Source organism: Fundulus heteroclitus, chromosome 24 (assembly GCF_011125445.2).
Source record: "Fundulus heteroclitus isolate FHET01 chromosome 24, MU-UCD_Fhet_4.1, whole genome shotgun sequence".
Taxonomy (NCBI): Eukaryota; Metazoa; Chordata; class Actinopteri; order Cyprinodontiformes; family Fundulidae; genus Fundulus; species Fundulus heteroclitus.
This window is the reverse complement of record NC_046384.1, coordinates 5,945,201-5,960,311: the sequence shown is the minus strand read 5'-3', so window position 1 is coordinate 5,960,311 and position 15,111 is coordinate 5,945,201. Positions and strand designations below refer to the sequence as shown.

The window sequence follows — 15,111 nt, the reverse complement described above, 5'->3', positions numbered from 1 at the left end:
ATGAGAATCCACACAGGAGAGAAGCCTTTCGGTTGTGATCGATGCGGAAAAAGATTTAGCCAAAAGTCTAATTTAAATATACATGTGAGAATCCATACAGGCCAAAAGCCTTTCTGTTGTGATCTATGTGAACAAAGATTTAGCCACAAATCACATTTAACCACACACATGAGAACCCATACAGGACAGACACCTTTTTGTTGTGATATATGTGGACAAAGATTTAGCTATAAATCAAATTTAAGCACACACATGAAAATCCATACCGGACAGAAGCCTTTCTGTTGTGATCTATGTGGACAAAAATTTAGCCAAAAAACTAATTTAAACTCACACATGAGAATCCATACAGGACAGAAGCCTTTCTGTTGTGATATATGTGGACAGAGATTTAGCCAAAGAGCAAATTTAAACACACACATGAGAATCCATACAGGACAGAGACCTTTTTGTTGTGATCTCTGTGGAAAAAGATTTAACTTTAAATCAAATTTAAAAGCACACACGAGAATCCATACAGGACAGAAGCCTTTCTGTTGTGATCTATGTGGACAAAGATTTAATGAAAGAGGAACCTTCAACGCACACATGAGAATTCATACAGGACAGAAACCTTTCTCTTGTGATATATGTGGAAAGAAATTTCGCCAAAAATCACAGTTAAACACGCATGTGATTATCCATACAGGAGAGAAACCTTTCTGTTGTGATCTATGTGGACAACGATTTAACAAAAAAGGAACTTTAAATGCACACAAGAAAATCCATACAGGACAGAAGCCTTTCTGTTGTGATCTATGTGGACGAAGATTTAGCCGTAAAGCACATTTAAACTCCCATATGAGAATCCATACAGGAGGGGAGATAGCTATGCTGTGAATATTAACTCAAACCTTACCACTAGGCCCACTCTCCTAGGTAGTGAGATTTGTAAGTAGTACCATTTACCCTTTCACATATTGCACAACTTGGTCATAAACGTGGATAAGTGGCCTTTTGCTATTCCTGCCTTTCTGGTCTACTGCAAATGGTGTGATTCAAAAGTTTTAAATCAAAGAAAGCACTAAAAGCCATGCCCAGGAGGTGTGTCCCTCTTCCAGGCCTTTATTGGCTAGTGGAATCACTAAACCGGCTGAGTGTAATCAAAGGGTGGATGAGCCGAGTAGGGCAGGAAAAATGGGCGGGCTAGTGGAACTGCGCCTCAAATCCACCGGTTTTTCCCACAATAGTCTTGCTGTTGACCCCATGAAAGGTCAAGCAACAAGAGGTAGGAGCTATAATTAGACATTTTTGGGTGGAGCCACAGTGTTTTAAGTATGCCTTTAAAACATTCACAGTTGTTTCTCAAATCAGCTCAGATGTTGTCAATAAATCCATCAGAAGGTTCCAAGGACGTAACATCATTATCTGGGCGTTCCCAAATGGTTTGAAGGAATAGTGATCTTAATCTGAAGAAGGTAAAAAAAAATTTACATTTAAGTAAACGCTTGACTAAATAGTGTCTTGAGCTGCTTTTTAAAGAATACATTGAACAAAGACTCTCCAGCCACACCGAGAATAGGGGCAGTCTGGGGGCAGCAAGTTCATCCCTTAAAAAGAGTGTAAGCTTTAAGAATAATTACAGGAGCATTAAAAAAATATTTTAGCATTGTAACTTGAAACTGGAGTAAATGCCATTAGGAATCAGGAGAACACAATTGTTATTACATTACTGGGTAATTTTACAGGGTCATAGTCAAGATCATCCAACCAGAGAAACACCACAGTTGTGCTGGGAAAGGGAGAGGAGACAAACAGGAAGTTTTGAAAGGATAGTGCAACAAACACACAAAATAACTTACTTTTGATCAAATTAACTGTTGTCCAACTGTACCATTACCAGTAATCCCTCCCTGGATTCATGTTCAGATTCAAGTTAATCACTAATCAGTATATAAAATAATTTTTCCGAAAGTAGATTAGACATTTTGCTTGAAATACAGCACGTATTGTATCAAATTCAAATGATGGGTATTATTGTTACCTTTGTCTGGATACCAGCACATATTGAAATTAAAGGAAATGAAATTGCAGATAAGACTGCTAAATAGGCATCAAAAATGGAAGCAATGATATGGTTGGGAACTTTATGCTGTCTTTATGATATAACTGTTATAAAATATCATTCACCCAGTGGAAATGCAGCTACACGACAGTCCTTTCATGGATAATCAGGCAGTGACTGGAAGAGATATGCCTGTGGTGCAATTCCACTGTCGCTTCATGCTTGCTCAGTATGAGGGATTACTGCAAAGCCATCAACAATGCAGACGACTCTCCCTGTAGCTCTACGCTTCTCCAGGAGTGAATGCTGCTTGTCGGGACTTTGAAGCAATCAACTGGTTTCCTTATATAGGACATTTTTGACCAATCTGTGTAATATGATTGATTTTAACTTTGCCTCGAGATGACATGTTTCATGAATTGGCGCTATATAAATAAAATTGAATTGAATTGAATTGAAAATTGCAGTTTTTAGCTGACCTGATTGGAGAACATGATGATCTGAAAGCAACGAACAGCAAATCCTCCTCCTTCCACAAACTGTAGCTGTCCAGGTGCCTTGAAAACACAAGTCCTCTTTACCTGAGAACTGCTACATGGACTAAAGTTTCTGCAGTGACACACATGTTGCTGATTGACTTCAGTGTTTGAAATAATGTGTTTTGAGGGCTTTATCAGTAAATAATGTCTCATTTTAGGGTTAATGGTGTTTCACAGTTTGCTGCCTTTTGTTCATAATCCTGGTCTTTGAGAACTAACCTCAGCGTCTCACTGGGGTCTAGTCAGTGAAATGTCAGGTGTTGACAGGATGTCAAGGAAACTGTTTTATTTGGTCAAAACCTTAAAAATGATTCAGAATATTTAGAAGACAAAACTCACAAACAGAAAAAGTTAAAGAACCAAACTCAACAGTGAAAAAGCATCGTGCAAAAACAGGTTTTACCCTGCTGACATAAATATGAAAATTGTTCTGATGTTGTATTATTCTGATTAAGTGCATTACCTTAATGCTCAATATGTGAATTATTTGGTTTATTTCAATCAGGTCCTTTATTATTTAATGTGTTTTAGTCTTAAATATCAGATTAACTATGTTTATATTATTCTTTTGTTTTTTTATCACTATGGGATTGAAATTAGTTAGTTGACCCCGTGTTGAAGTCCTCTGGTATTTGATCTTACACTAGTAGCTGCCATTTTTATACCACATAAACTAACTTTTGTCATTAAGGTCTTGTTTTCATGATGAGGTCAGCACCTAAAGACGGTCCCCTAATCCTTGATACCTGTCAGGAAAAGTTGCTCCTTTGTCATCTAATCTGGTGCAATGATGGGCCAGAGTTGCTTTAGCTGCTCATAGATCCTGCATCAGGACAATGTTGGCATATCCTGAAGGAGAGTAATAAGGTATTAAACTCTCAAACTTGAAAAAACCAAGGGACAAGGAATTAGCCTCTCATTGTGCCTGATATAAAGAGGCCTTTCTTCTTATTCCCATCTTCTTAATTCAGTGTGTTATTTAAGACTATAGAATTATTAACATGATTTAGAACATATCATTTCATCAGAAATCAATCCTATACCCACAGGGTATAGGACCCACCTTATTCAGAAACAGTTTATTTACACTACCTGCTCAGACGAGGTCTGTGTGTTTTATCATTTTCTTCTTGGTAAAAAAGTGTTTAAACTTTACTTTCAGATTATTTAAATGTTCCAGAGAGATAACCTGGCTTTTTACTTTGAAGGAGGATTTACCTCAAACTATTATAATCTAGTTTACCTAAATCAAATGTCCTGTTGCTTTTAATCAACCAGGACCAGTACAGGGATGGAGAACACCAGAAATACATGCAGCCTCTTGTCATGCATATATATATATCTATATTATTAGATATATATATATATATATATATATATATATATATATATATATATAGATATATATATATATATATATATGTATGTATGTATGTATTATATATATTATATATATTATATATATATATATATATATATATATATATATAGTCTGTATGTAATATATGTATGTAGTATGTTATACTTATAGTATGTATATATATGTATGTATATTATATGTATATCTGTATGTATAATATGTATATATGTATGTATATATATATATATATTTATATATAATATATATATATATGTTCTATATATATATATATATTCTATTATCATATATTCTATATATAATTATATATAATTACTATATATTATATCTATATATATATATATTGTCTGTGTGTATGTCTGTGTGTGTGTAAGAGGAGCTGGTTTGAAAATTATTTACAGGTTAGAATATTATATTACAGTTAACTTCATTTAAAATATTTAAATACAGTGAACAGCGTATCTTTATACATGTATATATAGCTACATGTTTAAGGTTTGCAAAAAAAGAGGTGAATTAATTAAATATTCCGCGAGTTTTGCTTAGGCGCTGACAGTTCACTGTTCCTGTTAAACACTTTACACTGAGCCGAGCTGGCAACCGCTCCAAGATGGCGGCCCCAAATCCCGTCTGCGCCCATAAGCGACACCGGTCGATGTGGGGTTTGCTCTTTTTAGTAAATGTCTATGCGCAAATGGGCCGACGGTACCGCTGGTGTTCCGGGTCAAATCGGGTTGTGACGCACCTCTTGCCAAAGCGCAGCCGCATTGATCCCTCCTGGTCCTTTGTCCTTTGGTGTTTTGCTGTGAGGCCAGAATCGGGAGTGTTGGTGAAGCTGAAAGAGAGCAGCAGCTGCTGCAGGTGATGAAGTCTGGAAAGAAGTCCAGCAGCTGGAGGCACAGCGGAGAAACTGGAGGGAAGCAGGAGCTCAAAGAGCGGCAGGACGCAGCAGAGGAGACACCAATGATGGGGGATGTTTTCCAGCCCAGAGTTCTGCTGCACCCATCAGGTTTGGAGATTTCCTTCTTCATGCTAACTGTGTGGATGGAGCTAAAGTTTAGGAGCCGTTTTCAGTAGCTGATGGATTCCTCCTCTTCATCAGAACTCGTTGCAGGGTTTCCCCCAGAAAACTGGCTAAGCCTGCAGCTCTGCAGGCTTAGCCAGTTTGTGCTCCTGTGCTACAGTTTGTGCTCCTGTGCTACATGCTAGCTTAGCATGTAGCACAGGAGGTGCTAATGCTAGCTTAGCATGAAGCATAGTAGCCATAGACATATATAAGAGTAGACCCCGCATCGACCGCTTTCGCCTATGGGCGCTGACGGGATTTAGGGGCGCCATCTTGGGGCGGTTGACAGCTCAGCTCAGTGTTGTGTTGACCAGGCGCAGAATCAATTTTAATCAACTATAACTCGCTGAATATTGAACTAATGTTCAATATTAACGTTTTTCTTTTTTGCTGTAAACTTTAAAACTATAGCTATTATAACAAACTGTCCAGTGCATTTCAATATATTAGTGGGGTTAAAATTTATAGAATATTCTGACAGGATGTATATATGTTGCAAAAAACAGCCATAATTTTTTTATTACTATATACACAAAGACATTTGTACATGTATACACACATGTATGTATGTGTGTGTGTGTGTGTGTGTATATATATATATATATATATATATATATATATATATATATATATATATATATATATATATATATATATATATGCTGTTTATTCACTAATGTCTAAAGCTCTGATGCCTTCACGGAGCACGGAGACTAAGTCACAAAAACTTGGACTATATATAGAATTCACGTGTAGACCTGTATCTCTGGCGGCCGTAATTCCTGCGCCGCGACAGTCAATGCGGGGTCTACTCTTATATTATGTCTATGATAGTAGCTACTAATGCTAGCTTAGCATGTAGCATCGTTCAGCATCAAGTTTTTCTTATCTTTCTGCCTGGGAAAGTTCCTCCGAATAACATTTTTGGTTTATCTTATCTAGAAAGAGGGTAGCATTTTATCTACTGGCTGTTTTTCTATGGAGGACCAATCCTGCCATGATTCACAATAAATGCAGAATAAATAAATGCGTTAATAAAATAAACACGGGCAAAAAGTAGCTAAAGTATATATATTATGTGCCATTAAATGCAACAACTTCATAAAAAGACATTGATTAACTAATTGAACAGCTAAACAGCTACAAACTACATTTAGGCGACTGCCATGCAAATGCATACATTGCCTATTACTATGCACCTAATAAGGGTTTTCACCGTTAATACAGCCCGAACCATATGGTCTAACCCCACAAAATATATATCAAAACGTGCTTCTTGATGCCGTGAAGTGTGCTATTTGTGCTTCACGCCATTTCGAGTTACCATGGCAACGTAATTAGCGAAAAACCATGCCAAAAAGTCCCATGCAACATTTCAAGCAAAAACCCATAGCTTGTCCTGTTCCCCTATCCGTTACGAAATAAACGCAGAAAAAAATTACGTCTCTAGCATTTATGGTTCCGGAGAAACGAAGTGCTGCTTGCCACCATCTCTCACCCAATGCTCTTCAATGGCCATGTATACAGTTATCATCTGCCAAATGCAGGTCTATATATGACTGGGGTTTGGTCCACTGGTTAAGTTGTGGGACTGGCACTCCAGAGGTCGCAGGAACAAAACCTGGTGTGGCAGGATAAGTATATTATATTTTCACCCCCCGTATACTATACATGTCAAAAAGTGCCTCTTCATCCAGTCAAGTGCCCTTTTTGTATAAGTAATTTTGAGTTACCATGGCGACATAATAAACAACAACCATGCTAAATCATATTATCTCCTTTTTTGAGGCACTGTCCAGCGGAGGATTTGAACCAAACTAACAGAGTACCATCACCCGGTGATACTGAACACAATCATGTTAGTGGCTAACGGTTAGCATGTTGCTAACCAGAAGTAGCTCTAGGAAGGTCATACAAACTTCTGCTTGACAGAGTCTGTACTTCCTTTAGAGAGAAAGCTCCACAACAAACCTGGGCAATGTTGGATAAAGCATGTCTGTTTTATGAGGTGTCAAACATTCATTTTTGACCCCTTTTTGCCTCTGCTACACGCTGCAGAAATGCTCCAATGATTTTTGTAGACACAAAAATCACACATTCCACTCAGTCAGGGTACGGTACGCACCCAACGAGACAGTCGCCTTGCTAAATTTCTTCAGAAATTTTCTAGTTATATTTCAATAATTAAATGTCGTACTTTTTTTTCTTTGCTTTAATGCATGTCTTTTTCTCATTTAAATCACTAATTTTCAATCATTATTCATTCATTATTTCTTGAACTGTTATTTACATCTTGTGTATTTATTATCTTGTGTATTTATTACAAGAGATTTTTCATTTGTACGTTATTTTCTTTTGCTCTAAATGTATTTACATTTTACAAAAAGATTGCCTCCAAAAATACTTTTTCCACATTATTTTATCATACTTTTAATTCTGTAACACTAATAATTCCATCCCTAATCCCCATTTGTCTGAAAGTTCTTAAGTGCTTGTATCTGACCACTGTTGCCACTGCTACAATAATGGGGGATGATAGGTCAGGGTGTGAACAGTGTTTGTATCATGCTAAACATGAACCTATTGGCAGTTTGATACCTGTGAGATACTGTTGAGGGAATTAGGAGCCCTCATAGCAGCTCTCGGTGCTGCCTCAGTAGTGACTCCAGAGCGATTGGTACTTTCGGTAAAGTCGCCCAGACATTGAGGCTCCAGGTTCTATCTGCTCTGAAACAAAGGAGACTGTTCTCCCATGAATCATTTTGAAGTAACGCTGATTTATCACCCAAATGTCCTTTCAGGGGTCAACCCAGATGACCTCAAGAACCATTAAATAGCTTTCAAACCTTAAAAGTAAACACCCTCTGAATGCGGTACCGCGCGCGAGCTATTTTTAGAAACACAACGTCACGATGACGTCACATCACGTGGTACGCAGTAGGGCATGCTTGCATAGTCCGCCGCTGTGTCGCTGTAAAAGAGACGTGCGTTACCCTTGGTTTTACTCGGTAAACAAATGCTTTTTCCAAATCTGAGACCATGGTTTTTAAACATTGTTGCTATGGAACGTGCAACAGCGACTCGAGGTACGCTGATCGGCCGCATATGAAGGATGTTTTCTTCAAGACTGCCAAGGAGAAATGTGTACGCTTGGACCGGGGCGGTCGGCCTACACAACAGTTCAACCCGGAAAAAGTTACCAAATTCAAGTACATATGTAGCAAGCATTTTGTTGGAGGAAAGGGCCCAACCGAAGAACATCCTGACCCAATTCCAGCGACATCAAGTCAAGGTAAGAGTATTTTGGTGACCGACATGTTAATAAAGTAGCGCCTGCTACCATGATAGCATATAGGCTATCATGGTAGCAGGCGCTAACATGATAGCCTGCTACCAGGCTTACTCAAAAACATTTCAAATGAGACAAACATTAAACATATACCCATTCCTGGACGGTGATTGCAAACAACAACAAAAAAACGGCCGACGCTGCCTTGATCGCCGCGCAGGAAAAAAAAAAACAAAGCTTACCGTTCATCAACTCGGCCAGTTTTCCAGTCTTTTTTTAAGCCCTCGAACCTCAAGCCATCGTTTGAGCTGAAGGTTGGTGTGTTCTTCGACAGTGCGACCAGTAATCCGTGTGCCTGGGACATCGTCTTGGGAAAGTTTAACGGCTGTAAAGTCGGTCATATCTGTTATCCGTGCGTTCTCTCCTGTATGCGTTCTCTCCTGTATGCCCTACCTAAGCGGCAAAAGGGGCGTTGCTCTTGAGACGGTGACGTCACGTGCGCGGTACCGCATTGTGCCTGTTGTCCTCCCCCTCTGTAGACCCCAAACTAGTTTAAATAACGGTATGTCTCTTTGAGCTTTAAAAAAATACATGTTAACACAAAAATTATTATATGTTTCCATAACACTAGATAGAGATAGAGATATGGATATAAATCAATCTCAATATATAAATTGATAGCTAGAGAGATATAGATATAAATATATAGATAGTTAGACAGGGAAAGATAGATTTATAGATAGAGATAAAATGTACATTGTTTTAACTTTTTTAAATTTCATTGTGAAGGTTTGGCAGCTTTTTTGCCGTGCTGGTGTGCCATGATCAAGTACATGTAGCGGAAATTCTGAACTAGTTAAAAATGATAAAGTTTTTAAAATAAATAAAATAACACATGCAGAATTTAGCAATTTCTTCTTTTTAACAAAATATTTGCATTGAAGCACTGTTGCCTTGCCTAAGAGAGGCCTTAATTGGCCTCTCTAAATTCTTCTTAGGTGTTAGTGTGTGCGTGAATGTTTGTTTGTCCTGTTTGTCTCTGTGTTGCCCTGCGATGGACTGGTGACCTGTCCAGGGCCCATTGACAGCTGGAGATAGGCACCACATCTCTCGCGACCCCCACAGGGATGTGTTGGGAAATGGATGGATGGGTATTTGCATTGAATTTCTACAACAGAATGACACTAAAGATACCAGTGAGAATTTTTTGTTTGAATCCATCAGTTCCTGAGGTTCAGTTTTCTCTACACTGCTGATCAAATACTTTTCTCTAAATTGAATCTTTACGATTGTTGTAACATTGTAAAGATCTAGTTGTTCATAATGCATGTAATGTGTTTCAGTGTTGGCTGCAGATGTAAAAGAAGAGGCTCCTGAAGAACAGAGTCCTAAGGAGGAGCAGCAGGAGTCAGAGCCCCTCCACATAAAGGAGGAACAGGAGGAACCCAGGGTCCATCAGGAAGGAGAGCAGCTCCTTGTGAAGGAGGAGACTGATAGCAGGTTTCCATTGACTGCTGCTCCTATCAACAGTAAGGATTTGTTTAGTTTGTTTTTGTGTCTTGTGTTGCAGCTAAAGGCAAAAACTCACTGGATTCAGTTGCAGCCGATCAGACAAAATCACTTGCACTTTGTTGGAACATAGTGGAAGGGGTGACTAAGCTTATCCTAAGGGCATGAGATGCAGCAATATTTTATATACAGGCCATCAGATCATCACCATAGAAATGGATAGACACTGTGTCTTAAACACCCAAAAGCAATTTTATGTTTTCAAATAAGCAACAGAAAAGCAGAAAGACACTTGTAGATGTACAGAAAGTTAAACATCTGTCTCCTACATTTATAACGCATTAGAGATCGACCCATACAGGGTTTTTTAAGGCAGATACAGATTATTTTAACATCAGGCAAACCAATACCCGATACATGGGGCTGAGTTTTGAAGCCAATTAGAATTTTACTTCTTCCATTTACAAGGTAAAGATGAGACAATGATAACGAATGTTATACACGTGCCAATTTAAACAAAAAAGTTTCATTCTGTGTTTTGCTGTTCTGCATGTTCTATGAATAAAATGGTGCAAACTCAGTCATTCAACAATGTATTTTACTTGACAGTTTGTGAGGCAACAAAACATGAAAAATGCCAAGGGTGTGATTACTTTACAGTAAACAAACAAGACATAAGAAAAGCAATGCAAAATAAACAATAAGCAAAAGTAGTAGTTAAATAAAATAATTAAACATATCTTTATTAAAATTTGTCTCAGTTCAGCTTGAGATCAAACTACTTTGTAATGTGCATAATGTGTTTCAATGTTTTCTGCAGATGTTCAGCAGAAGCTGATTGTTAAAGAAGAAGCTTCTTTAGACCACAGACCTCCTGGCGACCTGCATGACCCAAAGTCCCCCCACATAAAGGAGGAACAGGAGGGAGTCTACATCAGTCTGCCAGGAGAGCAGCTCAATGGGAAGGAGGTGATTAATGCCATCAGGTTTCCAGTCTCTGCTCCTCCCATAAAGAGTCTGGATGATGAACAGCCTCCGCTGCTCTCACAGCTTTATCCAGACCAAATTGAAGGCCGAGAGCTTCCAGAAGAGAATAATGGAGAAGAATTCACCAGGATAAAACATTATGAAGATACTTCCATTTCTTTAAAGAATGAAGACGCTGAGAAGAATGAAGAGGACAATGATGTAGAGAACCCTCTCTCTGAGATGAAACACTTGTCAGACTCTGGATATCAGAAATGTTCTACAGAGAAGAAAAATGTGGAGTCACAAAGGAAAGTCCAGACAGGAGTGAAGCTTAGCTGTGAAGACTGTGGCAAAACATTTACTGGAAAATACGCTTTAAACACACACATAAGAATCCATACAGGACAGAAGCCTTTCTGTTGTGATTTATGTGGACGAAGATTTTGCCAAAAATCACATTTAAACACACACATGAGAATCCATACAGGACAGAAGCCTTTCTGTTGTGATTTGTGTGGACAAAGATTTAGCCACAAATCACATTTAAACACACACATGAGAATCCATACAGGACAGAAACCTTTCTGTTGTGATCTATGTGGACAAAGATTTAGCCACAAATCACATTTAAACAGACATATGAGCATCCATACAGGACAGAAGCCTTTCTGTTGTGATATGTGTGGACAAGGGTTTAGCCAAAAATCTAATTTAAATACACACATGAGAATCCATACAGGACAGAAACCTTTCTGTTGTGATCTATGTGGACAAACATTTAGCGAAAGAGGAACTCTAAACAAACACATGAGTATCCATACAGGACAGAAGCCTTTCTGTTGTGATCTATGTGGACAGAGATTTAGCCGAAAAGCAAGTTTAAACACACACATGAGTATCCATACAGGACAGAAGCCTTTCTGTTGTGATGTATGTGGACAAAGATTTAGCCGAAAATCTAATTTAAATACACACATGAGGATCCATACAGGACAGAAGCCTTTCTGTTGTGATCTATGTGGTCAAAGATTTAGCGAGAAAGGAACTTTAAACAAACACATGAGAATACATACAGGACAGAAGCCTTTCTGTTGTGATCTATGTGGACAACGTTTTAGCCAGAAATTTTCTTTAAACAAACACACAAGAATCCATACTGAAGTTAAAATGGCTCTGCTATGAATAGTAACTCAGTGCACAGTTGAACTTTGCTGTGAGTTTTTGTTATTTTAAGGGAACCGTCTTCACTTGACTTTCAGCATTTCTCTACTAGCTTATTTTTAGATTTTTCTTAAAACGTTTATAGTTTTTTCCACTATATTTAATTTGTTCAAACTGAGCTGTAGTACAGGTGTGTCCTTAGTTGCTGCATGCTGCTCTAATCACAAGGCCCGACCCCCTGGGTAGTGAGATTTATTCACGGTTGTCTGATGTTTTTTTCTGATTGAGATTACTTTTAGTGGTTCCCCATAGCGAAGCTCAGAATTTAAGTTTGAAGAAACATCGATGTTTATCCTTGATGGGTGAGTGATGTGAATGGTTAAGATAATGTTCACATAAAGTTTAAACCAGAAGTTTACAAATGCTATGTAAAAAGAAACATAAGCTTGGCTGGTCATGATAATCTCTAAATCCTTCTGTTTCTGCTATGATTATAAAAAGGTATACAGGAAGTATCTTATATGCCAGTTTCCAGTCTAACACATCAAACTTGGTGATTTTTATCATTATGTTTTTCATGGATTGGGTTCAACCCTTAACACAATGCTTGGATTTTACTGTCGGTTAAAACTGATCTTTCAAGAAAATCAGCATTACATTTTATCTTCACATTTTTATTAGATACACACACTTATAATCAGCAGATCAGACCTTAAAGCGCAACGCTTTTGCCCGTAAAAGTTTTTTTTATTCACTTTTTCACATGTACATGACATTAATACATTTCTTAACACAACATTCAAGATTACCTTCTTCATATTAAGATCCCTATGCCTTTAAACCATTTGGGAATGCTCAGATGATGATGCCGTGTCTATGGAAGCTTCTGAAAGGTTCGTTGACAAAATTATATTTGATTTTAGACATCTGTTGATGTTTTAAATGCACACCTAAAACCATCTGGCTCCATCTTGAAATACCTAATTATAGCTCTTACCTCCTGTTCCTTGACCTTTCATGGGGTCCTGAGTAAGAAAACTTTTGTGGGAATAGAAGGCGCTTTGGACTGCTATACCAATTTCGGAGAGCATTTTACTCCGATGTCATAATGTGACGCAAATGATGCGAGTCAAATCCTGACCTATAGCGTTCTGAACAAGAACTGCAAATATTGCAAGTTAGACAAATGTAGCAAACAGATGAAGCTCTCATTATACAAACCAAAACATATGAAGGTGTGTAAACTTATATAGACTTTCTGGTTCCAACAGTAACTGGTCCAATTGCTTATTCTCTTCTTAAACAAAGCGGACATACGAGCATGATTTTGTTAAATAATAGACCTGTTTTTGGTCTCCCCAGGTTCTTTTATCTGATAATGTGGTGTTTCTATTGTAGACTTCTGTAGTAATAAAAATACTCTTCAAACCGTAACTAGGTTTTACCTTTTACCATTTAATCTAAAAGGAAGAGGGATGTTTACAGCTTCAGTACTGGATTCTCATAAAACAACGCAACCGGTGCCTGAGAACCCCGTTTGTTCCCTCACACAGACATTAAATAGGAAGCATTTGCCCACCCATTCAGGGGCGTTCACAGTATATCAGCGTTCTGTTCATCACATTGGTGGAGAAGATCACACCACAATGCAGACGTGTCCTCACTGACACATTTTTCCCCAAACAGTCGTCGTTATGTCCAATCCAAGTATGTCAGACTCTGTGCCTCCAGAGTCCATGGTAACCAACCTCACAGTCCAGTCTCTGTAATCTCATAATCTCTAACAATCCCCCTATTGATGTGCCCCAAAGCACATCATAACAAAATAGTTCAAATGTCCGTTAGCCCCCGCCCCCACAACAAAAGAAATTCCAAAAAGAAAATAGGCCGGACAAACATCAATGGGAACGTTAACCACCAATCAGCATGAATAATACAGAATTCAGAATATTTCACCCAAGACCACAGTCCCAGCATTTAGCCACAATTTAGGATTCAAATAATTGAGTAAGGCCTGCTTTAGGCTCCTACGTGCACATTATTTAAATTTTACATTAGACTAGGTAAGCTAAGCATGTTCGGTAACCAAGATCAAATCCATCTACTCTTCCCCCACCCTGAAAAACCACTTACTTGGTCCTCAACTCTCCATTCCATGGACAAACATTCATCACTTCCATGCCTTAAAAATCCAAGAGTACTAGTAGGGGGTATCACAGGGCGGGCGGGGCCTGTCCCCACCAGAAAACTCCATCCCCTCTAAGAGATGGTAAAAACTGATGAGACCCCCAGGGAAATCTCGCTTTCAGTCAATCTGAGCCAGAAAACTCCGTCTGAAATCTGAAAATTATCATTACTAAGTATTTTAAGGACCTTTGGTTCTAATCAGATCCTGGTTCTCCTTATATCAAAGCAAAAAGATTGCATCAACTGTAGGTCTTGGTGTGTGGGTCCGTAGCAGACAGTTTCCATTCTTTATCATAAAACCATAATGCAACGTCACAGTATAGATGTCACAACACAGAAAATCAAACAGGATCATGTAAGTCAGTGGAACAGAGCAGTTGAAAAAGCAGTAACACAATATGAAAAGAGTCGGTATGTCAAGAACAGCAAGTAAAGAAAGCCTTCAGGCCATTCAGAGCTCATGGCTCTGAATGTCCTCTGAGCCACAAATTGTGCATAAGTGGTCGGGTCAGGCAACTCTCTTCCATATCAGGATAACTTCTCTGGCTTCTTCTGCCCAGTTTTCATCAGTACTCTTCTTGTTCCCCTGCTTGTAGCAGATTCAGCTGGATGGCAATGTGTGTTCAGCTCTGGCTCGGGCAATGAGCGTTTAATTTTGCATTTCCTCCAATAAGCTGCTCCGTGAAGATTGTTGGCAAACACAAGGCTTTGTTTTCTGTTCGAAAACAGAAAAAAAGTGTAGAATTTTTTTTTTGCATATTTTCATGTCATTATCAATCGCTGTCTACCGTGAATATTGATCAAAAAGTGTAGTTCCTTCAAACCCCTTATATATTGACCACCTGTGGTTAAATCATCAGCATTAATTTTGTTCCTCTTTTAATTCTCTGTTTAGCTTTAGTAACTGCATTTTAATCTGTGGATTAAAGGAATTTGTTGTATGAACGCATTTCTGTGTCCGTATTTGTC

The 15,111-nt window shown here is 38.3% G+C and overlaps 2 protein-coding genes across 2 annotated transcripts; both read left to right on the top strand.

Moving 5' to 3' along the window:
• LOC118556136 (gastrula zinc finger protein XlCGF8.2DB-like) lies at positions 1–1,082 on the top strand. Its single transcript, XM_036128025.1, has one exon. It carries the CDS (start codon positions 1–3, stop codon positions 877–879), a length of 879 nt encoding a protein of 292 aa, XP_035983918.1. The 3' UTR covers positions 880–1,082.
• Positions 1,083–1,176: 94 nt separating this feature from the next.
• Positions 1,177–14,863, top strand: LOC118557971 (gastrula zinc finger protein XlCGF7.1-like). The gene is made up of 2 exons (XM_036128508.1): positions 1,177–1,267; positions 11,138–14,863. Exons 1-2 carry the CDS (start codon positions 1,177–1,179, stop codon positions 11,974–11,976), a joined length of 930 nt encoding a protein of 309 aa, XP_035984401.1. The 3' UTR covers positions 11,977–14,863.
• The last annotated feature ends 248 nt before the right edge of the window (positions 14,864–15,111 follow it).

What these genes read in the sequence shown, in the direction of transcription:
- LOC118556136 (XM_036128025.1), top strand. Translation starts at nt 1, where the DNA reads ATGAGAATCCACACAGGAGAGAAGCCTTTCGGTTGTGATCGATGCGGA.
- LOC118557971 (XM_036128508.1), top strand. Translation starts at nt 1,177, where the DNA reads ATGGGCGGGCTAGTGGAACTGCGCCTCAAATCCACCGGTTTTTCCCAC. An exon ending in GAAAGGTCAAGCAACAAGAG is followed by an intron (nt 1,268 to 11,137) that starts GTAGGAGCTATA and finishes TTAGCTGTGAAG; the next exon opens with ACTGTGGCAAAACATTTACT.